This window comes from Chionomys nivalis, chromosome 22, assembly GCF_950005125.1.
Source record: "Chionomys nivalis chromosome 22, mChiNiv1.1, whole genome shotgun sequence".
Taxonomy (NCBI): Eukaryota; Metazoa; Chordata; class Mammalia; order Rodentia; family Cricetidae; genus Chionomys; species Chionomys nivalis.
The window spans coordinates 49,950,394-49,974,348 of NC_080107.1; the positions used below are offsets into that span (position 1 = coordinate 49,950,394).

The following is a 23,955-nucleotide window of genomic DNA, read 5'->3' on the forward strand; positions in this document are numbered from 1 at the left end:
CTCAGCAAAGCTTCAGAGCCAGCTGTGCCGAGGCAGCGGGAGCTAAAAATAGCCATCATGTCTTACAGGGACATCAGGCTGGCCTGGAGACAGATGGGAGTGGGGGAAGCTGGAGTGGGGACACTCACCACCAGGGCTCCCCACCTGCAGGGGATGTGTGCATAGGGGGATCCCCATCTTCAGCTCTGCGGAACTGGCCACAGGCCACCGGGGAGGGGGGGGGCTGTTCCTTCTGGCCAAGGCGATGGAAAGAGTCCTCTAGTGTGGTTGGGTGTCAAGCTCACATGGACTACGGATGTGTTTCTAGGTTTCCTAGAAATCCAATCTACCCAGAATGTTGAAATTGCTTTAGCCTGTCAGCCACATAAAACGTCAATGAGCTAAGCGACATTCTCTCTTCGCTGCGAAGTCTGTGTTATAGGTTCGGCACTTCTCAACTGGGTGCAGGCACACTTCAAGGGCTGTGTTCACTTCCTGTGGCTACCGGAACACATTGGCACAAATGCGGTGGTTCGGACCCAGAGGTTGAAAGCCTGCAGCGACATTCACAGTCGCTCCCTAGGGAATGGTGTCCCTTGTGCTGCATGCAGACTTGGGGCCTCTTTCTCCGCGTCAAGTTGCACCCACCTAACTGAAGTTTCTGTTGTCACCTCTTTCTGTTTCTGTCATTATTTTTTATCTCCTCTGGTTCTTTTTATAATCTCTTTAGTGATGACCTTGGACCCCTGGGTAGTCCATGATACTCCCCCAAAAAAGTTGTTTAACTGAACTGCCTCTGCAAACCCCATTTTGCCAGGTAAGATAACATATTCCCATGCCCAGGTCTGAGCATATGGAGGGCTGTCTTCAGCCTGCATTGCTCTGCGCCCACATGTCGTGACCACCATACTGGGTAGGGTAGCTCCGGGGGCAAAGGTGAGAGTGTGACCTGTCAGAACTAACTATGGGCCCCAGGGCAAGTTACTTCATATGCAGACAAGACCACACTTGCCTTCCTGTGAAACTGATAAGCTGTGAACATTAGGGTGCTATCAGCAGAAGGTAAAATGATTACTGTCTGCAAAGGGAACTATCCTGGCAGGGGTGTGTGTGTGTGTGTGTGTGTATGTGTGTATGTGTACCTGTGTCTATGTGTATACGTGTGTGTATGTATGTGTGTATACCAGTATATGTGTGTGTACATGTATGTGTACCTGTGTATGTGTGTGCACGTGTATGTGTGCCCATGTGTATCTGTATATGTGTACCTGTGTATGTGTGTGCACATGTATGTGTGTACTTGTGCATGTGTGTGCACGTATGTGCATGTGTGTGTGTGTGTGATATGTATAGTAGGAGATCTAAGTTCTGGCAATGTGTGGTGGGTGCTCAGTAGACATCACAGGACATAACAGCCTCATTTAACAGATGGAGGAACTAAGGCATAGTGAAAACAGGCTTCTGATAAGGTTGGCGCTCAAGGTCTGTGTCTACTATCACCCACCTGGTCAAAGGGCAGAGCCCAGAGATAGAGAGAGATTGCTTTAACCAACACAGAAGGAAACGGCACGCCACATGCTCTGATGGCCTTGGTTTGGAGTGCATTTATCACCCCCACATTACAAGGTGTGTATGGGGCATGGACTTTCCAGGACAGTGGCCGCAGGGAGGTGCTCATGTCTCAGGGGGTTCCATCTCACTGCTAGGCTGGGCTCTTCTCCAGAGATGGAGTTGTGCATGATCGTGAGAGTATACAGAGAGATTAGTTTTGTGTACAAGGGACTCTCCCACACAGAGTGACACCAGAAGGCTCCTGGGCGTTCCAGGAAGGCCTAAGCCCACAGTGGCTTGGCCTTTTTAGAGGAGATGCTTCCCTGAGTGGCCCCTCAGCGCCTCCAGGTTCTTCTCCTAAAACCTCTGCAAAGGGACCTGCCTGGGAAGACGGTTCAGTTGGTGCCCAAGTGCCTGCTGCCCAAACGTGAGGATCCGAGTTCAGTCTCCAGTGACCACATAAAAAGCCAGGAGTGCTGGTATTTGCTTGAAATTCTGACATCGCAGAGGGACAAGCAGGTGGATTCCTAGGGCCTATTGCAAGCCAGCCTTGCAAATCTGTGAGCTCTGGGTCACAGTGAGAGACCCGGTCTCAAAAAACAAGGTGAAACCACCTGAGCTCTGGGTCACAGTGAGAGACCCGGTCTCAAAAAACAAGGTGAAACCTCCTGAGGAACAACACTCCAGACTGCTCCGGCCTCCACACATGCACACGTGTGTATGAGCATTCCCCTCTAAGCACCTTTGCATATATGTACATGTATGTGTGCACACACATACACACACACACGAGGGGAGAGAGAGAGAAAGAGAGAGAGAGAGACAGATAAGAGGGGGGCACGTCTGCTAACTCTGCAAGAGTACAGTCCTACAGTCCCTATTGCTGGGGGAATGGATCCAGCTACTCCATGGCCTACAGGAGGCTGAGGGCCATAGGCAGGGTGGGAAAATGGTTCAGCTGACCTCCTCCCCGCCCATCAGAGAGGAGAGGAGAAGCTACTAACTTGGTAGGTGGCCTGGCCTAGCGCTGCCCCACTATGAACCTTGCTATTGCTCTCTGGTGGGATCTGGCCAGTTTTGTTACCACTGCATCTCTTGGACTTTGCCAGGAGAAAAAGGCTTTGAGATGGCTGGGGCTTGAGGAAAAGCCCCAGCAGAATGCCCGTGGCCCAGGTGACTGTCTTATCCAGCTCCCTCTGCTGTGCTCCATAAACCCCATGTGTGCCACATGCATGCACTCTGCTTAAACACATACATGTGTGTGTGCGTGCATGCCCCAGATGTGGAGGCAAATGAAATCCAGTTCCTGGCACAGGGTCCTTGGGAGATCCCACACAAGAAGCCTCCCTCAGAGTCAGAGTGCTGCAAATGGCGGGCACCTCTACTGCAGAGGGAGCCTGAGGGGCTGGCTGGCAGCTGTTCCGGGGGCTTGCCCCTTCCCATTTGCTTCCATACCACTCGCCTCAGTCCCCAGGAGGGTACCACAGTGAGCAGTGAGCCCCTGACTGTGCTGGCTGAGATCTGCCTATTGCCTGTTTGCCCGAGAAATGATTTGACCTTTCCGAGTTTGTGTCTCCATCTATAAAATACTGTTTTTAAAACACAAGAAAACTCGCTAAACTCTTCCAAGCAGCACTCTCTAGTCTCTGGGATCATGACGACTTTTCTTTCCGCCCAGGGCTACTTTCCCAACTTTGCTATAAGTGTTTCTCACCTCCATAGAACCTCCAGGTTAAAGGCATGAATCACGGGCGTTCCCACTTCAGTAATTTTCTGTGGGTCACCTGTGGACATGACAATGTAGCCTCTGAGCAAATGTCGTCAGGGCCACTGTGGGATTGGCATTGTCCTGCAGAGTTGGCCCTCAGGCTTGGTGAAGAACTTGTCACCTTCCCAGGACAGATGGAGATGCAACCTTGTCGTATTTAGAGGTGTCACTGGAAGAAAACCTGGCGGAAGGGAGGGGAGCTGGACACCAAAGATGGGGCTTGAATTGCCAGCCCCTGCCATGGTTGCTCAGGCCTTAGCGTCCCCATCTGTAAATGGGCACAAGCTTGGGTACCACAGTGGGGGTCGTGAGGATCCGGTGAAACAGGATTTACTAGCAGCTTGCCTCCCTGACTCCTGAATCTCCTGGAAGAGATAAGCACAGGGTTCTCTGGAAGATAAATGATCTGTTTAAGCCATTATCTCATCCTCTGCTAACAGGCCAAGGGCCCTGCAGGTGCGCCACAGCTCAGCATTTGGTGATTGTGTTCTGGCCAGCTGGCCTGTCTGTGTTCTGGCTGACCCAGCCTTTCTGCCTTCCCCTTCGGCCGTTGGTCACTCAATCCCTGCTTGCAGCCAAGACGCGTCCTATCCCTCCAAGGCTGTCCTCTCCTCCACACCCAGATCTTCCCGATTTTAATGTAGTTCAGGCTGGTTTAAAGCTCACGTCTGCGAGGCCTTCCCTGATTTGTCCAGTGGAACCCGTGCTTTCCCCATCACCCTAATTTAGTGATCATGCTCTGCTGAAAACTAGGAGATTCAGGAGAGTGGGCTGCACGTCTCACTGTTTCCCCGGCAGGGCTGGGCGTAGGAGCTACCCACAGCTGCCCAGGAGCAGAACTTGTCCCCAGCACTTCATGGAACCAGGCAGGGGACACACACCGACAATCCCAGCACTTGGGGGCTGCAGGCAGGAGAAGCAGGAATTCGACACTATCCTTGACCATAGAGTGAGTGTGAAACCATTGTGGGCTACTGGAGACTTTCGAGAGGGGGCAGGAGGGGGTACAGGAAGAAGGGAGGGAAGGAATGCCGAGGATTCTTTCTGGCAGGAAGATGCATGAATGGAGGAACAGTGGTCCCCAGGAGTGTAGCAGTCCCACTTTGGCTGGGCACTCTGTGAGCAGCCGTGGAGACGCCGTGTCTTGGACACCAGCCCCGATATGCATGGCAAGATCTTTATGTGACCTGGGTGTGCTCCTGTCTGTCGGGAACCTGGGCTGCAAGGTTAGGAGAGTGGGGATCTGGAAGGATATGAGGCTCCTGGGTATTTCTCCAGAGTCCTCTGTGGGGGTAGCCTCACCAGGGACAGGGAGCTTGTTATTATTTGTTTCGTCTATAAAAACATCAAAGGTCTTCGAACCCAACCAGCAAGCCTTTCCTGGTACAGCTTCCGGATTTATCTGTTAACATAGGAACCCAGCCCCGGGCAGGTCAAATTCACACTAGCGTCTGACCCTTCTGCCCGTGGTCCTAGATCTGAGTCTGGACAGAGAGACTGGACGTGTTTCCAGTTTCCACTACAGAGACCTTTCCAGTGGGAGTGCTCCTCTGCTTAGGCCCCACAGCCTTGGCTCAACATCCATGCCTCAGGCCAGTCTTAAGGTGGTCTCAACATTCAGGACCTGCTGGCATGCTGGTCTGCTGGCATGCTAGTCTGCTTGTGTGCCGGTCTCCTTGTGTGCCAGTCTCCTGGTGTGCCAGCCTCCTGGTGTGCCGGTCTCCTGGTGTGCCAGCCTGCGGGTGTGCCTGCCTCCTGGCGTTATGTAGTCTGTGTGAAGAGAGCACTTTTGCCTTCTCCACTGTGTCTCTGCAGGCACAGCTCCAGTTCTCCTGCTCTCCCCGTAGACACAACCAAACCGTTGTGGCACTCTGGTCACGCCAGCTGCAGCCCATCCTTGTCTTGCACTGTGGGCTCCAAGGGCAGGGCCTGGAGGCCTATCCAGCTAAGTCCCCTAGTCTGAGTTGGTGCCCCTCAGGAGACTTGCCCCATCCCTAAGCACTGGTGTCCACAATGCACTTGAGGAACATTGTGTCATCTTTTACGTAGGCGTGCTTGGGCGACTGCAGCTTGCTGAGGGGGAAGAAGAGCGGGCAGCCACTGGCCACGTTGGTCTCACTCTGCGGCCGCTGGAAGGAGGCCGAGCTCAGGTCGGGCCTGAAGGCATCAATGGCGTGTTCACGGTTGTTCTGGTCGAGTAGCATGAAGGTGACCTGCAGGGTAGGGATAGCTGGAGGGTTCAGGGCTTAGGGGATAGCATTGGTTCTCATGGGAGCCCAGTTGTTTGGGCTCAGATGGCTCCATGCCCACTGCGTGGGCTGTACCTCTGACCATAGAGAAGAGGTACCATGTTCTATATGGAGAGGAAGCAGAGGTGAAAAAGACTGACATCTGCACTAGAGAGAGGCCCATGGGGCAGAAGGAACATCTGGTATTATGGCGGCTTCAGGTTTTGTCCTTCACTGTCTCACCCAATGGGAATTCTCTCTCTCTCTCTCTCTCTCTCTCTCTCTCTGTGTGTGTGTGTGTGTGTGTGCAAATCACAGGCCTTCCTCTATTGCTATTATTATTATTATTATTCAGACTTGGAGATCACTGGTGAAGCTCTGCTGGCTGGATGGCAAGCCCCAGAGGTCCTCACAACTCCTCCTTCCCAGTACTGGGATGGCAGGTACTCACACCTGGTGTTTGGTGTGGGTTCTGAGAACTGGATTCACCATTTCCCCAGGGGTTCTGTTACTATAACTAAATTGGCTGCAGAGACTAGGGTGCCCTGACAAGGATGCAGGGCACAGGTGCCTACATGGTGATGTGTCAACTTCTGTTGGGACCTCTGTTGCCAGGCAGAAAACAAGAGCAGACTGGGGACGGGGCTTTCACTGAGCTCTGGTGTACCCAGGGCAGATCCTGAATGCCCCTGAGAAGCAGATCTCCTAGCATGACACAAGCTCTGCCCCGGCAGGAACCCTTGAATGTGCCCCAGGGAACACACTGCTTCTCCTTGCTGACGCTGCCCTTAAACTTGTTGGCACTAGAATTCCTGGGGAGGGCTTTAAAAAATCCCAGTGCTCCTCCAGAGAGTTCTGTTCCAGACATCGAAGCTCTACTCAGTGGGCAGGAGCCTCGGTTGCTGGATTTGCACTCAGCTTCATTTTATATAAGGAAATTGATACAGTAAGCACAGGAGACCTGCCCAGACCTCAGGTGCATTGCTAAAGTCACCATGCCCTTCCCAAACCCATCTTCTCCTGGGCCCGTACCTTGTTCCGGAATGGCCAGGGCAGTAGAGCATCATACTCTCCTCTCATGATGACGATGAACAAGGACAGGTGGGTCTTCTTGCCTGAGCCGTCCCCATTCAGGTACAATCGCAGACACAACTTGTAACCATACTTGGCCGTGTAGAAAGCTGAAAGGCGGAGGCAGGGTCAGCACAGGTGAGGAGATGGGGTGCAGCAGGCAGGGACTGAGCACAGTGTGGTTTGGGGCCTGGCTCTCTTCTCTAGGAGAGTATCGATGAAGGCCACGCTCTTGGAGGTTGCCTAGCCTAGGGGTTGGCAGCTGGCTTTCTGGTCACAGAGAAGGCTCCCACTTGATGGTTCTGGCTCAGTGGGTGATCTGGCATCTGTGGTTTTACCACTTCCCTGTGGTGCCATGCTGCTTGTCTTAAGCTACATGTGGAATCTACCATCTTAACCAACCCTCAAGTCACTAGAGATTGAGCCCAGAAAGGGAGGTGGGTGGGCGTTGTTTTATGTGCTGGGGCAGAATTAGGGTTAAGGTCCAGTCAGGCTTCCCAGATCTTGGCACTGGTTTTCTCGGCTGCCCAAAGGTTGGGTCCTCCCTGGAGGCTGCTGTGAGAAGGCCCTTTTTGATTCTACTATCAACCCTTGGGAATGGCCCCAAGAGGCAAGCCATCCTCGGTGACCAAGCATGGGGGCCCCCGTGGCTCTCTCCCTGATGGTACGTCCTTGGGCACAGCTCTGCACCTGGCTCTAAGCAGACCCCCTGCTGGGGACCCCACCTCCTTGCTTCAGGTGATTTGCTATAAAATGAGACTGGGAGGGCAAGTACTTGGTAAGGCTCTCAGATGTCACATCCAGGAATGGCCTGGTCCTGGAAGATGGTGTGGTTAAACAGATCCAGTGCTGCATGTAAATATTATATGTATGCCATCTGTATGTGAATACACACACATGCATGCACGTGTGCATTTGATTACCAGTTAGTGAATAACAAGAGTGTCAAGTCACTACTCTGTCAAGTCCAGCAAGGGACCTGAAACAGGGAAGCATCACCCAATCCTCTGATGCCCGGGATCTCCCCAGGCACACAGCTCCCCAGGGACCGGCTGGGTCCTCTGCCTCCTACTGCAGATGGCCATCTGGGCAGTGACACCAGAGGCTGTACCTCTCTGACTGTTGAGTTTCGGCTCCTATCCCCCTTCTCATCCCATAGCCTCTTTGCAGAGTGCAATTGACATCCAGGAAGGAGAGAGGGCAGCGGCTGTGCTGGCAGAGCCGTGGTTCAGAGAGCACAGTCTGTGTCTCCCCCATCACTGGCAGGGACTCCAGGCCGACTTAGCATGGCTGTTCTTGCTTCTTGTCTCCCAGACCCGCTGGATGCTGTCTCTCCTACCAGTCTCTGTGCCCACAGGGAGTTACCTGGAGAGAAGAGGCTGATAGTCCTGCCACACACTGACTCATGACACCGTCTGGTGACATTGGTGATCTTCCACAGGAAAGTGCCATCAAAGGAGGCCTCCTCCATGAGCCGCAGGCTCTGCTCCAGCTTGCCCAGGACCTGATCCTTTTGGGCCAGGGTCTGTTGCAACTCCACCACCTGCAGGGAAGGCTGGTCAGCCAGGGGTACCAGCACCCAGCTTGGGGGACTGGAGGGGATAGTGGGACTAGGGATATATCAACCCAGAGAGGTTTCCCTGGCTGAGTGTCACCTAGTGCCCGCACCTGTCCCATGCTTGGCGTCCCTTTCTCTTCTTGTTCCCCTGGCCAGCTCCTATCATTCAGTGGGAGCCCAGCTCACAGAGCCCCTCCTGTAAAGCCTCCAGTCACGGTCCTAGTTGGTGAGTCTCTCTCACTGTGTTTCACGACTCTTACAATGACTTCCTCTTCCTGCCCAGGCTGCCTCCCCATGGCGGGCTCCTGTCTTTCTATGTCCACACCTTGCGTAGTACTAAGCTCCAAGAGTGGAGCCAGAAGTCTGATGGTGCAATGGGAACCCTTGCTGCCCCGGGGAACCTACTTTACAGCAGGGGTGAAGAGCTGCCTGGCCATTGGAGCCCAGTGCCTGCCTCTGCTAATGAGTTTCCACAGAGACATCTGAAAGGATAAACTTAGCTGGGAGATGGAAGGTGAATGGCTCGGATCTAACTGGTCGGGTGTGGTAGAGGCGGAACTAAAAGCAGGCCCAGCTAAGTGGGACACAGCGAAATAATGTTGCTGTTTTAAAAAGAGTGACATGAGTCTGGTGACTGACTCCATTAGGAGTAGTGTGACCCCCGGAATGGAGGAGGTGGGCTCAGAACTACGGACTGGTCAGTCTGGGACTACGCTCTGCATGGGGATGTCTGTAGAAACTGAGGCAGCATAGGAGAACATCCTGGCACCCCATACTCTGAAGAACAGATGAGGGCACTGAAGGAAATCATCTGTTAGGTTGTGAGCACTGACTGCTCTGGACAGTAGGAGTGGGGACAGGCAAGCCTGTTGCTCTGTGGGCCCCAAAGATCACAACCAGGACCAGTACTGGGAAAGCAGCTCTACGAAAGGAGGGGCTGTGTAACAGTGGAACTGCCCAGCAATGGAACGGAGGAGGGGGGAGCGTTCCAGGCCTATTCTAACCAGAAGACCTGAAGCACCGGACAGCATGGCATTGGCTTTTTCCCAAGCTTCAGACTAGGGTCTTCCCAATAGGTGCTGGGATAGAGGGGACATTTGGGTTAGGAAGGAGCAACAGCTTTGGGCAGGATGAATAACTAGAAGGCTGGAGGGCATAGGGGCACCCCGAGCTGACGTCAAGAGCACTTGCCCATCTCACTCACCCTCTGCTCCAAGCTCAGGATGTGCTCTCGGTCCAGCTGGCTCTGGTGGATGGAGGCGGCCAGTGCTAGGTGGGAAGCCTCCACCTCCTTGTTGAGGACAGCCACGATATTCTCAAACACACGCAGTTTCTCCTCCAGCTGAGCCAACTGTTTCTCTTTCAGGAGGTGCCATAAGGCCTGTTCATCCTGGCTTTCACAGCAAGGTGCCCTGTAGCAGTCAACCTCCAGGTCCCCAGTCACTTCCACGGCCGCCTGAAGCTGCAGCTCTGACAGGTTCCGCTCCAGGGCCATGGGCGTGGAGCCCAGGTTGGAGCCTGACAAGGACTTCCACTCTTTTAGGACCCCCAGCAGCAGGTGCAGGTGGGAGGCCTGGGAGGTGGCCTCGTGCTCCTGCATGGATTGTGGGCTCCCCTGAGGAGAGAGGGAGAGTTGCAAATGTACAGTGGAAGGAGACCCAGGGGACCAGCAAGGAGACATGGCGTCCAAGGCCACCAAACAGAGCCAGAACATTCTCCCAGCAAAGGGGAAGTGGCTGTCTCTATGGGGAAGGGCGGGGATGAAGCCACGTACAGGAAGACAGCCCCTAGAGACCCCCACACAGCTAACACCCAGGTCTCTAGCGTGAACGTTCTGCCCTGCCCTTGAGCAGAGAGATGATTCAGGACCATGGAGAGAGGTGTGGGGACTAAGCTCTTGAGGGATGCTCCAGAGTTTAGGTGAGGCATTAAGGAAAACTTCCCATAGTACAACGACTTAAGAGCTGGATTTGTTGTTTGGCATCTCATTAGCATGAAACACCAGAGGAATAGCTTGGTGTTTTGGGAGGGGGGATGGGGCTGGGACCAAGGACAGATTTGACATGCAGTCACTTACCTTGAAGGAACAGCCAACACCTGCAAAGGGACACATGACTCCAGCCTCAGACACCTCAGGGTGAACCTGGAAATGATAACGGTGTCACTGGATGCTGGGAAGCACACCCGGGGCCACCCCAAGGACTCACTTAAAGTGACAGGAGCCAACAAGGCCAGAACTGGCTAGGCTCGTGACTCTCCTCGCTCTGTTCCTTCTGCTCCACCTTTGGAGTCTCGCCCTTCTGTAATCGTTCTACAGAAAGAGGATGGAGCCCTGCTGTCATTTGAAACAGCTCATTCCATCCTGTTGGGAGAGAGTGTGCACAGCTCTGGAGTGAACTGCCGCTCTTCAGAGATACTTCACAAAAAGAGCTCCATGAAGGGGGAACGTGCCTGTCACTGCAACAGAAGAGCGATGCTCCTACGTGTCAGGAGAGCTGGACTAGCATGGTAAGGCCATCCCAGCAAGGATGTGGAGCAATGAAAGCAAAATAGTAAAGACACACTGGAAAACTTACCGAAGTTGTTATTATTATTATCATTATTATTTATCCAGTGTCTCATTATGTAGCCATGGCTGGTCTGGAACTTGCTATGTAGAACAGGCTAGCCCTAAACTCACAGAAATCTTCTTGCCTGTCTCCCAAGCACTGGGACTAAAGGCATGTGCCATTACACCCAGGCAGCCTTGAAGTTCTGATTCTCCCGCCTCCATTCCTGAGTGCTGAGTATAAGCATATGTCACAAATATTGCTCATGAGATTCAGGGGACCGAGCCCAGGCCTTATGTGCACACACATCTCTGTGTAGACATGAGTTTCTGCTTCCCCTGAATGCATCCTGGGAGTGGAATATGTGCGTTATCTGCAGGCCGATTGTAAGTTATGAGTGATTTACGCAAGCAGGGCTCAGCTTTCTGTAAAATGCTTTCATAGGGCTGGGAATGTGGCCCACTTGGTGGTACGTACTCCAGGGCATCCTTCTGAAGAAAGTTTAGGGGAGCAATATGGTCCCGAGAGGCAGCTGCTGCCTGTCACCAGTCTGGAGTGGGTTGTGTGGGTAGGAAATGACCAGCTCTGTGGGGCAGGACATGTGCCATCTCGGTAGTGGGGAGTCACCTGATTTTGTACGTTAACCAGGACTTTAGCAAACTGTACACCTAAAATGAGCACTTTTTTTTTTACCTGTAAATGATGTCTTCATTTCATGAGAACTTTTTTTTTTTCGGACAGAATAATCAAGGGGTTTAGGATGAAAGAAAAGGAGGGGAGGCTTCAGGGCTGAGCAGAAACTAAGTCACAAGGCTCATTTTTCTCAAAGCTCATTCACACAGTTGGTTTGGGATGCAGAGCCTGGCCTATCAAAGGGCCTCCCACCTGTCCCACTGCCCTCTGCGACAGGGCAGACTGTTCCCAACCAAGAATAGGAAACAGATGTTTGATGGGGACAGGCAAAAGGGGTCCCAGCAGGGAGATAACCTGGCTGTGGGAATCGGCCTCAATACAGCCTCTCCAAGAGGTCACTAGTGATGGCATGTGGCTCAGGTGCACCAGATGCCAGGTATTTCTGACCCAGGACCCTCTTGGTCAGATTCCATGCCTATGGTCCCCATCCTTTGTGGCTTGAAGTCGATAGTCCCCAGAGGGATAAGGACAAGAAAGTGGGACAGTTAACACTTGAATTCGGGCATTGCTCACACAGTGGGATGTACCTGTGGATAAGCAGGGCCTGCGGGCAGGACAGCCTGCTGTGGGCTGTGTGGATGTCTGGCTGGTCCTAATGATGAGGCATGCAGAGGAGTTTACTGCGACTGGCACTGAATGCTGAAAGATGGGCAGGGGTAACTCAAGTGGTCTTCTGAAGCCCTAGGGTTAGTCAGGATGCCAGTTCTGGTCACCCATCACCCACTCCTTACCATGGACTCGGGTGTGGGCTCCAGGAGGCGCTCTGTGTGGATACACTGTCATAGTGTCATGGCACTGGGAGAGTTACTAAGTCCTCCTAGGTTTAGTTTCGCCATCTGCAAAATGACTAACGCTAATCCACCCGCTAGCTGTTGTAAGAACACGAGGTGATACACATACGTGCTCATCGCTAACCCCTTGTAGCTGTGACAACACTAAGTGGTTTAACACAACACAACTTATAATCTCACAGTCCTACCGTGAGGGTGCTGGCAGCAGCTTGCTCCTCTTCGAGCTGCCTGCAGCTCCTGGCCTGAGGGTCCTCTCTGCATCATCCAAGTCAACATCCCCCACCCCCCAGGGATGCTTGTCTCCTCACAAGGATCCTGTGGTATGTTGTGCTCACCCAGGTAATCTAGGGTGCTCGCCCTACCTTGCCTTCGTGCCTACAGAGTCTGACTGCTCCTGCCAGGTGCAGAGGTCATGTATAAACCATTTGGGAGCTGATTTTCCACTTGACATTGAAACGGAGCAAATACTACCAGTCTAGGAGCACAGGTTGGAGCCTGGCTCTGCCATCGATTTAGGGTCAGCTACCAGCACTTCCTTTGCCCTCGGCCTTCATATATTAACTATTAATAAATCAAGGGTACTAACAGGATGTTGTTGGAGGGCTCAGATTATAGATGCAAACTGTCACATTTAGGAGTGTAAAAGTGGAGAGTTCACACTGGTTAGTGCACTTCTAGGAGCACATGTCATATTTAAGAGGGTAAAGATGGGAGACACACACTTCAGAGAGCACATGTCACATTTAGGAGTGTAAAGATGGGGAGTCACACTGGTTAGTGCACTTCAGAGAGCACAGACACGGGGGACACATGATTAGTGCTTTCCCACACACCAGGACCCTGGGAACAGAAGGCTGACTGGCCTTCCTTGAAGGAAGCCCACTTGGGTTCAGCCAAATAATGGAAGAAGTCACCATGGTGGCCAGAAGCCATGGCATGTGGAGGGGTCATGTTACAGTGCCGCGAGTTCCCTGCTTTGAAAAGACAACCCCAGGTGGCAGGAGCCCACTACATGCACACACTGGAAGTTACACAAGACTGCTTAAGTTCCTGTTATTTGGGGTTCTAGAGAAGACCATGGCATTATCATGAGCCACAAACCAATCTTTCTGACTGGACCTCAGAGGGAAGAATGTGAGAGAAGCAGAATTCCCTTTTTGGGGTCTCAGCAAACATAATCAAATGTTATTTCCTAGTTCCTGGTTTGTTTTGTTTGTGTGTGTATGTATATGTGTGTGTGCGCACATGTGTGTGTATATGTGTGTGTGTACCATGCGTATGTGTGTGTATATGTATGTGTGCTGTGTGTATATGTGTGTGTATGTGTATGTGTTTATGTGTATATACATGTGTGTATGTGTGTATGCACACGTGTATATGTGCGCGCGCGTCATGTGTATGTGTGTATATGCGCATCATGTGTATCTGTGTGTACATGCATGTGTGTATATGTGTGTATGTGCGTGTATGTGTGCATGTGTGTTTGTGCATCTGTGTGTGTGTGTGTGTGCTTGCACCCACATCAGATACCCTGCACTATCACTCTCATTGCTTTCCACCTTGAGACTTTGTCCCTTGAGACAGGGTCTCTCACTGAACCTAGAGCTAGGCTGGTGAACAACAAGCTCCAGAAATCTTTCTGTCTCCACCCCTCACATGGCTGGTGTTACAAGTATGCATGGCCAAGTCTGGCCCCCCCTTTTTAGCAGAGGTTCTGGGGATTTGAACATGGGTCCTCATGCTTTCACAGCAAAAACTCTCATCTGCCCAGCCCTTCCCTACCCCCAGCTCCTGGTTTGTCCTCTACCCTATTGTCAATTGTTCAGGAAGGTCATTCCAGACAAGAGTAGCCTCTCTATGTTATCACTGACCTTCTCATGTTTGCTTGCTATGTTGGTAACTAGCTGATGCTTCTGTGGCCCTATGTAAGGCGATGATGATCTATTACAGACTCAGGGGAGGATAGCAGCAGGGTTTGTGAGATGGGCACCTTGGGCTGAGCTCAGCTGCTCTCCAGTCTGGCCTCTTTGCCCAGCTTCTGTCTCCTAGGTTCCCTCAGACATGCAGACAAAAAGGTGGGAGTTACCATCTGCAAAGGCCTGGCTTAGTCACTTTCCTCAGGTTAAAAGTCCCCACATTCCCGTCAGGGGCCGGATCAGAGGAGTCCCCATGTAACTCCCCTGTGGTCCATACAGGCAGTGTTCTTCACCACTGAGCCATCTCTCTGGTTCCTTACTTTGTTCGTCTAAAGAAGCAAATTTCAATCTGTGCTCTGGCTGAGCCCTGGAAGTCCCTCAAGTCTTTAGAGTCTGGGGCAGGGGAAAATATGGGATAATATTGTTTGATGTTGGGTCATCGTGCTGCAGTAGAGAGAGAAGCTCTCCAAGATGTTAAGTTTTAAACTTTCCAAAGGAGCAGTGGGTTCAGCCTTCTTGGAAAAGACCGACACCCAGCTTGCTCACTCCAGTTACTTTATTCAAACATGTACAAGGTTAATAGGAGCTGGGAAAGATTCCAACAACCAAAGACTTCTTGCTCTTGCTGCCCATGAGAGCAGATAGCCCACAACAATCTCAGCCCCTTTTCATTATGGCCATAAGCAAAAGGAAGAGCTCTGTGCCTGCCAGGAGTGTCTTAGGACCAAGGTCAATAGCTCTCACACACACCGAGTGAGACTCTCTAGAAAAACAGTTCCTCAAGGGTTAAACAGTCTCAGAACAATTTCTCAGCCTCTCCTGATTAACCCAAACATAGCAAGGGCTTTGCTGCTACATTTCTCTGAAAGCCAGACACAAGGCCTTCCTATTCATGTCGCTTACAGACGGACATAAAGGCTTTACCTACACATCACTGCCGGCTCGGCTCCAGACACTCCTTTCACCCAAGCCTTCCGTGTGTATAGGGTTTATCTTGACAAAGATGCAAAGAAACTAAAGATGCTAGATGAAGTGACATTAAAGTGTGTCTCACCCATGCTACCTACATGTATACAAGAGCTGTGTTTTAATTTTGCTAAGGGGAAAGAAGAAAGCAAGCTGGAAAGCACAGAGCCCCTTTCCTGAGCTGCACACGTCAGGCCCAGAGGCCACGGTAAGGTGTCTGTGAAGCAGGTCAGAGACAGTCAGACAGGGAGGCTAAGAAGTTCTTCCCTGGAAATTAACTTGACCGCTATTATTATTATTCTCTGAGGGCCCACAGGAGGGGGAGGCTGCCAAAAATGGAAGGGAAAGCCCTTCAGTCAGCTGTGGGCAGGGTAGGAAGTCCCCACACTCTGAATGACAGAGACTGGTGCAAAGGAAGGGGGAACAGGTGTGGAGCCCCTTCTGCATCTGGGCCAATGGGAGGGAGGGAGGGAGGGGGGCCTTGGCAGCTGTTGACCCACCACTCAAATGTCGTAGATCCTGGGAAGAGCCAACTTAGCATCTGCATTTTACCAAAGGAGAAACAGGGTCTGAAAACAAGTTTGCTTCCAGCCAAACACTGACAGAAATAAATCCACTCCTGTACACCGAGGTCTGGACCTGTGGGCCACTGTTCACTGCTGGAGGGAGCTTTGGCCAAAAGCAGCTTCGTTTGTCTCACTGTGGGGACAGAGAGGATGACCAAACTGAGATCCTGGCCACTGAGGGGCTCTGGCATTGAAGTCCCAGTGTGTCTTCCTCACCCGTCATCCAAGAAGTCAGGTGTTATGCAGCGACTGCTACATGGTTGGACTTTGGAACTCACACAAGATTGTTCGGGATCTTAATTGTGAGATTAACATAAAGATTGCTGTCCTTGTTCTGTATCTGGTAAAAGGTTTACCCAAAATTCTTATCTACCTTCATGCCGTGACATAAAGGAAGTCCACACTCTTTAGATTGACTCTCTAAGCTGAGATAATTTAACTTATAACACCAAATACATTTCTATACTTTTCGTCAGCAGTTGGTGGGACCTGGAGACCTCTGGGCTACACAGGTACCCTATGAAGGTCTTTTTATCTTGGTGGGAAGGTCTGGACTAGATTTCAAGGCTGTTGCATAAGCATGTCTCTCTGGCCCCTTCCAAAGGTCCGAAGGTGTTTCTTACTCCTGGATGTGGAGCTTGGCTTGAATAGAAAATGATATCTCTCTGGCTGAAGTTCCCAAGTAAGGGGCTGGAGGATAAACTTTGGGGTTTTGAAATTTCTGTTATAAGTGCTCAGCTCTGCCACTGTAGGGAGGAAGCAGCCACAGACAATAAGGGAGAGTGAGGGTGGCTAGATACTAGTGGAACTTGCTTTATGATCATAGAGTTGGCATGCTATAGAGTCCTTTTGAATTCCTAAATACAGTTTCTTCCATCAGTTAAAACACACAAAACTTCCTTATCCTGTGGGCTGTGTATAAAACCAAGAGACGGGCTGGGTTTGGTCCAGGAACCAGTTTTTGGACTCCTGGTCTAGAAGGGGGTTCCAATTCTAAATAGATCAGAGCCTACCAAGTGGCTTAGGACAATGTGCTGTTGTCTCTGCCTTGCTGGGGAAGTGAATTCATTGTGGGCTCAAGACAAAGCAGAGATGCTTCTGCAAGTCATGGGCCACATGGGCAACTACCCACTCTGCAACCTCTGGAGCAGTTTCTCACGTTCCTGCCGTCCACCCCCCCCCCCCCCGTCTTTCTTTTAGAGACAAAGTTTCTGGTTAGCTGGGAACTCACTTTGTAGGCTAGGCTAGCTGGCCAGTGAGTCCCAGGGGTCCCCGCATCTCCTCCCCAGCGCTGGCATTGCAGGTATCATCACACACAGCTTTCATTACGTGGGTTCTAGTGAGTAAATTTAGGTCTTCACAGACTGAGCCATCAGTCCCCAGAGATGGTCAGATGCTGACATACCTTCTCCTGAGTCAGAAGGCTTCCTGGGCTCACAAGTTGGAGGTTTTCTGCTCTGCATTTGGGACAGATCAGATCTTCACCATCTCTGGGGAAACATGAACAAGATTCTCAATTACCACACCTCGCTGGCCCTTGCTGTCCATCATTTGCCACCTTCCTGACAGACTTCAAAGCCCAGACTTTGCCCCTTGTAGTAATTCCACCATCCTGGAGCCCCACCGTCAAAGCTTCCGTGCCGCAGGCACCCACTGTTTCCTGAAGCTTGCAGTGAGTTGCCCCTGCATCCCCACCTGCTTTGACCTGGTGGTACCTTTCCTCACCCAGGTAGTGGGATTGTGGATGTCTCTCTGTAGAAATACCCACCCCAGTGCCTGGTTACAGGGTCTCTACAGGGAGAATTATCCCATGCACTGACTTGCAGAAACCCAAACACTTCCAATCTCAAGGTCTAGGCAAGAAGTTGTGGTGTGGAACTCCATTTGTTCTTCTCAGTGCCGTGTGTGTGGTTCTGGTCTCTTATTTCTTGGCCGTGGCAGCTGATCACGGCCTATTAGAGCAAGAAAGCGTCTCGGGGACCGTCTCTCTGGAACGGGCACAGCGTGGGGCACCTGCACCAGTGGTTCTGACCCAGAGTGGGTGCTGCTGGCCCGTTTCTGGGTGAGGAAAATGAGGCCAGAAAATGCAGCCTTGGATGGGCCACGGGAGCGCAAGTCAAGGCAGAGCAGGGCAGAGGCACCTCTGGCTGGGACCTGCACTCTCCAGCCGGCTTCTGCTCCCTCCTCTGCCGGGTTTAAGGGGGTGGGGGAGGAGGTGAGCCCAGAGCATCAGCTGGCCAGGAAGCCCAGTCAGTTGGGACCTCCACCCCCACAGCCTTTCCACTGCTACAGCCTCCTGCCCTCTACAGCCTCCCGCCGGGTTCCTGCCTCGCCCCTTAGTCACCGAATTTGAACTTCTCGTTTGACTGATTCAGTTTCCCCCACATTGGCAAGCTGTAAGGTCCCGAAGAAAAGGTCATGCCTGTGGCCCACGGCCCTTTATGGGATCTTTACCAGAAAACCCACAGGTGGTAAGTGACTTTGTCTCTGGGGGCTTTGCAGTTCCCAGCTCCACATAGGGTAGTGACTGATGGGCAGGCTGACGGAAGACACAGGGATGGAGCACTTGGTGCACAGCGATGGCCGAGGCAGGGTGTCATCGCTGCTATCGATGCAGCACATCCTGGATATTTACACTTTAAGCATAAACATACACCCTATTGCATGTTTGCCCCCATTAACTGGGTTTAAAAAAACAAAAGGGTGTTTTATTGCAGTATGGTATTTGCCAAGAGGGCTTCTGTTCATTACTGTGAGAGGTTGGGGAATATTACTGATGGAGCCTTGTAATAGTTCTGAGACAGAAAGTAGCTCCACGGGCAAGAAGTCAGGGTTCGGAGACCCGAGGTTCAAACCAGGCCACATACTAGGAAGTGGCCGAGAGGTGCTTAAAGTTCCACCTCAATAATGATGGACAGACAGCTGTCTGTGGCTACTGACACACCTGTCTCGGGCCAGGGGGCGATGTACGGAAGAACAGAGCGTGGAACTAGAAGCTCAATGGGTGAGGTTGCCTGTCCACAGCCAGCCGATCTCTTCAGTCTCGCCTCCCATCAGGGTCCCTCCCTGGACATTCTTCCCACCGGCCCTTGGCTCTTTGACCCCCTCACCTCAGTTTCTCAGAGAGACAGGTGGTGCAGCAGAGAGCCCTGGGCTCTGAGGGGTCCTGGGAGGCAGCTGGGGGGCAACCAAATGGAAACTCATTTTCATCAGGAGCTGGGCGGGGGTCGCTTGCTGAGCTGGAGGCCATCTTGAGGTTTCAGACCAGGGAGGGTCTGTCAAGGAGAGCGGAGGCCTTATGGAGCCTGTAGAGAGAGGTGGGTTCTAGCCTGGGCCACCCTTCCTGTGACTTTATCTTCTCCTCTGGCTGTGTGGTAGACGTCACAGCTGAGTCACAGTAGGGATGGAGTAGGGATTACCCTTTGTGGTTAGAAAAAGCCCCTGGACAGAGACTGAAACCTTTAGGAGTGTCCAGACATTTTTCAGAGTGAGAACAAGCAAGCGACAGTCACAGGAAGAAAGCGATGCTGTGGTTCTCCAGAGTCATGGTTCCCTGCCTGAGAACCACAGGTTGCCTGCCAACACCCCCCCCTCGCCCCCCTGCCGGGACTCTGAGCCATGTAGAATTCTCTAGAACAGTGAGGCTCAGCTTTCTGATGGAAACCCCAAGGGTCGTGAAAGCAGGTCCAAAATTCAAGTTCTTGGTCCTCTAGGGTATCTGGGCGGCCTTGGGGAAATGCCACTTTCTCACACTGTCACTTGGTTACCCTATCTTGAAAAAATGGATTGAACACGTGGTCTCTAAGACTAAGACTGTGGAGTCTATGACTAAGGCCACCAAAGGTAGCAGGAAGGCCTCTGATGACCCTACCCTGCCTGGGGCATTGTGCATCAGTCATGATGGTGACAGAGGAGCAGGGACCTCCCCTCCCTTGAAGTCCAAGACATTGGCACCGCAGACCCTGCAGAGCCCTCTTCCCAAGCCCAACTCAGGAAGTCATACTTGGGCCACACCCACTTCTCCTGGACCGTCGGGGTGACAGTGCCCATATTGGGATCCCATGGCGCAGCTGTCACCCATAGCCTGGGGCATGCTGTCGGGCCGCCTGCCTGTGGCCCCCTGCCCTCCCGACCCCATTTCTTCCAGCAGATGACTATCGACCTGCCAAGTCCATGTCAGGACGAGATCAGAGCTGAGCGCAGAGCTGCGGTGACAAGGGACCAGGGCACCGCTTGGGAAGGGCGAGGGATGTAGGACCCTGGAGGGTTCTTCAGCGCGAACCAACGTCCTCCTGACGTTCGCAGCACTTGGGGGGCGGGGGGGGTGGATCTGCGGGTGCCTGGCAACCAACCTGCGCACCGCCGCCTTCTCTCATCCGGCGATGCGAGCGAGCGGGAGCGTCCTCCGTGCTAAGAACCAGGATAGCGGGTAGATGCCGAGGGAAGCAGGGCCTGAGTGAGTGGGTAGGGCTGGGCTGGTTCCTGAGGCTGGCCAGGGGCGGGGCGAGCGCTCCTCCCACGAGGAAACTAGGAAACGGAGACCCAGATTGCATCTGGTGGGGTCACGTTGCTAGCTGACTCCCGCAATGACTGCACATGTGGGGTACTCAGTACAACAAATGCAAAGGACACACAAGCAGCATTGAGCTCCAGTCTGAAATCCTGCCAGAGCATGAGCGGAAAAGCAGCAAGTCTGAACCTTACCACAGTGGGTTCTTGCAAAGAGCCCAGCATCCTGCAGGCTCCACCCAGCTGTGGATGCGGCAGACAGCAGTGAGATGGTGCGGTTCTCAGGGCATTGTGCGCCAACAAAACTGGGTGCAGCAGTGAAGTGGTTGTGACTGTCATTCACACACATACACGCAGCATTTTACAGACACATACATACATGCATAAACACACATGTATATACACAAGCACATGGCCTCTTATTCCCTATGATTCTCTTTATATTAATCAAAAGAGTTAGGGAACTTAGTGTCAGGATGCAAGTAAGGTTTAAAAGATAAAAACAAAACAAACAAGCAAAAAAAACCGACTTGTGTTTTTGTGAACAGAAATCTCACAAGGGCACCTTCTGTACTCAGGTGTCTAATGGCCCTGTTCTGATGGCTCGTGGTTCTCTATCTGGTTTTGACTTCTAACTGGATCTATTATGTATGTATGTATGTATGTATGTATGTATGTATGTATTTATTTATTTATTTATGACAAGGACTTGCTGTGTTGTAGCCCTGCTGATTCCAAACTTTAAGCCATCCTCCTGCCTCAGCTTTCGTAGTGCAAAAATTACGGGCATGAGTCGCCTTGCTGGGTTTTGTTCTGCATGTGGAGGTGTGTGTGTCTCTCTCCCACCCATGACAGACCCACTCGCCTCATGTTTCTAGCAGTCAGGTGATCCTGCAGGACTGGACTGGGCATCTGGCTGGCTGGTGGAGTAAAGACTTTTGGGGGTTCAACTTGGAAGGGGGAATGTCTGCCTGAAGACAAGTGTTGTGTCTTAGGAACCCCCTCCCTCCAAACGTGATCTCCATGATCTGTGTAAGCATGGTCAGAGGTGATCTCTGAGGCTTCCCATTCTTCTGCTTTTAATTTTTTTTTTCAGGCAGGGTCTTGCCATACAGTCCAGGCTGGTTTAGAATTAGTGACCCGCCTGCCTCAGTTTCTCAAGGACTGGGATCCCAGGCATATGCCACTCAGCTTAGCTTGGGCCTCTCAATTCTAATAGTAAAGAATTCTACGATCTCCCTGTATCCCTTCCTGGTGTTAAAAGTCACCCATTCTCAAGTGCTCTTGGTGAAGTGGTGACATTTCTCAAGATCCTGGGCCCTGACCACTGGGCCTGGACCACTCTTTGGTCCCGCCTCTCTCCCACCCCCTCTCCCTTTCTGCCCCAGTGTAAAGAGTAAAGAGCAGGCCGTCTGATCTCACACTCGCCACATCCTGTTTTCAGATTAGTGAGTTCATAAGCTGGAAATTTACCAAGGGAAATAGTTTAATTTTGGAAAGTACCAAAATCTCATCTGTAGCCACCCTGCTTACTTTTGGGGGCTCTTGAAATAGAGGGGGCATCACCGAAGAACCACTAAGTGCCCAGGGAACAGCCAGGGAGCAGAACTTCTGCTTCGGAAAGGAACTAAGCCTTTTGGAGGCCGCCCCCTCTGCCCGGGGCACTTGCTTCATTCTTCTAAGAAATTTCAGAAGAGGAATCATCTCCCGGGCCTTGTGCTCGTTCACTCGGATCTGGTGGTCTGTGGTGGGGCTGTGAAGGAGGATCAAGGAAGCAGACTCAGGCTGAGGGCTGTGGCTTAGTTGATAGGGTGTTTGTTTAGTATACAGGAGGACCTGGCTTTGATCCCCAGCACACAGAAAACTGGGCATGTAGGCAAAAACCTATATCCTAGCATTCACAAATCTGGGGTGGGGGTGGGAATCAGAAGTTCTAGGTAATCCGTGATTATTTAGAGAAGCAAGTGATTATGTGTGCCTCCACCCATGTCCTTCTCACCCACACCTGTTCCTTTGGATCTCAGAGGCACCCACCACAAAGGTTTCAGTCTGTCTCAGTTCCCCAGCAGTCAGACCTTTGACACTGAAGGGGACTGCCTGATCTAACAGCTTTTATACGGTGTGTGGCTGCTGCAAAGCAGTCAGGACTGGATGGGATTCTGGGTAATTAACAAGGTGTAATTAACTTTGTGCATGGAGGAGTATAGAACACAAATGAGTCCCCTAGAAATACTTAAGTGTCTGGCCTGTGAGAGTAAGCTCTATGGCCTAATCCTCGGGTGCAGAGCAGGAAGCTGGTGAAAACTGAGGAGGTCCCAGCCGCTTAGCCCTATGTCGTCATCCCCCTTCCCGCTCAAATCTGTGTAGACACTCAGCCACGAGTGCTGAGCCGGCAAATTCAGAGTCTTCTGTTTAAGGAGCAGTGCAAGTCATAATAGCTTAGAGATGTTTCGATGTCCCTGGCTGTACGTGTGTGCTGGTGCGTGTGTGGGTGGAGGGCAGAGGTCAGCTTTGGGTTTTGTCCCCCAGGAGCTTTGCGTCTTGTTTTATAGAGACAGGATCACTCACTGCGACCCGGGGCTGGAAGATTAAGCCAGGCTGGCTGGGCACAGGCTCCAGGGATCTGCCTTCTCCCTGACTCCAGCTCTAGTAAGCAAGTACACAGCACCATGCTGGGTGTTTCTGGTGTGGCTTCAGGGGATTGGATTTAGGTACTGAAGTCTGTGTGGCAAGCACTTTACTGACTGAACAACCTTTCCAATTCTAGTTTATAGAATTTGTTTTGCTTTTCCAAACAGAGTTTCTCTGTGTAGCCCTGGTTGTTTTGGAACTCGCTCTTGTAGACCAGGTTGGCCTTGAACTCAGAGATCCACCTGCCTCTGCTTCCTGAGTGCTGGGATTAAAAGCATATGCCACCCTGGCTAGAATTTTTTTTTAAGGCAGAAGATGACCTTAGTGTTGTAGAATGTCATTTTAACTAGGTAAGATGTGTTACATTTGTTTATGCGGTGGGATATTACTCTAATGGTGTTAATACTATTACTTTAACTGTGTAAATGTTACTTTAAATATGTAATTTTTTTGTTCTATTTGTTTAATGATGTAAAGATGTGTTGCATCTGTTTCATCTTGCCTGCCTAAGGCACCTGATTGATCTAATAAAGAGCTGGACAGCTAATAGTGAGGCAGGAGAAAGGGCAGCCAGGGCTGCCGGGTACAGAGAATAAATAGGAAGAGAAGTCTAGGCCAAGAAGTACAAGAAGGAATGAGAGAAGGAGAGAATCGTCAGCCACACGCAGAGAAGCAGTGAAAGTAAGATATATGGAAGTAAGAAAGGTAATAAGTCCCGGGGCAAAGGTAGACAAAGAGAAACAGGCTAATTTAAGTTGAAGGGGCTAGTCAAAAACATGCCTAAGCTAGGCCAAGCATTCAAAACTAATAATAAGTCTCTGTGTCAGGATTTGGGAGCTGGTTGGTGGCCTAAAAGAAATGGCTGGTGCTTCTTAGCCATCATAAAACCCTGGATTTTTCAAGCTTTATTGTCAATAAGATCTTGCTTTCATATGTACTCAAAAGGAGCCCAGGTACACAAAGCAGATGTGGGGAGAGGCACTCTAAGCAGGACAGGCGGCCAGCAGTGGCCAGCAGCCTGTCGGTGGGGGCTGCCCCCTTTGTCCCCACCTTGATCTTGGGCTGAAACACAGCTGGAAACGTGCATGAGGAGGTTTGGCTGTGGAAAGGGTTTTCCTGTGGCTGGCCTGCCTCTGTGGCCCCAGCCGTTCACCCTTCCTGATCCCCTCCCCCCAACAC

The 23,955-nt window shown here is 51.7% G+C and overlaps 1 protein-coding gene across 1 annotated transcript; it reads right to left on the bottom strand.

Annotated features, from left to right (window-relative positions):
- Positions 1 to 4,683: 4,683 nt before the first annotated feature.
- Traf1 (TNF receptor associated factor 1) lies at positions 4,684 to 20,000 on the bottom strand. Its single transcript, XM_057755395.1, has 8 exons — positions 19,989 to 20,000; positions 18,747 to 18,941; positions 17,042 to 17,126; positions 10,233 to 10,298; positions 9,360 to 9,770; positions 7,963 to 8,140; positions 6,559 to 6,707; positions 4,684 to 5,511 (listed from the first exon to the last, which is right to left on the bottom strand). Exons 2-8 carry the CDS (start codon positions 18,884 to 18,886, stop codon positions 5,293 to 5,295), a joined length of 1,248 nt encoding a protein of 415 aa, XP_057611378.1. The 5' UTR covers positions 18,887 to 18,941; positions 19,989 to 20,000; the 3' UTR covers positions 4,684 to 5,292.
- Between the last annotated feature and the right edge of the window lie 3,955 nt (positions 20,001 to 23,955).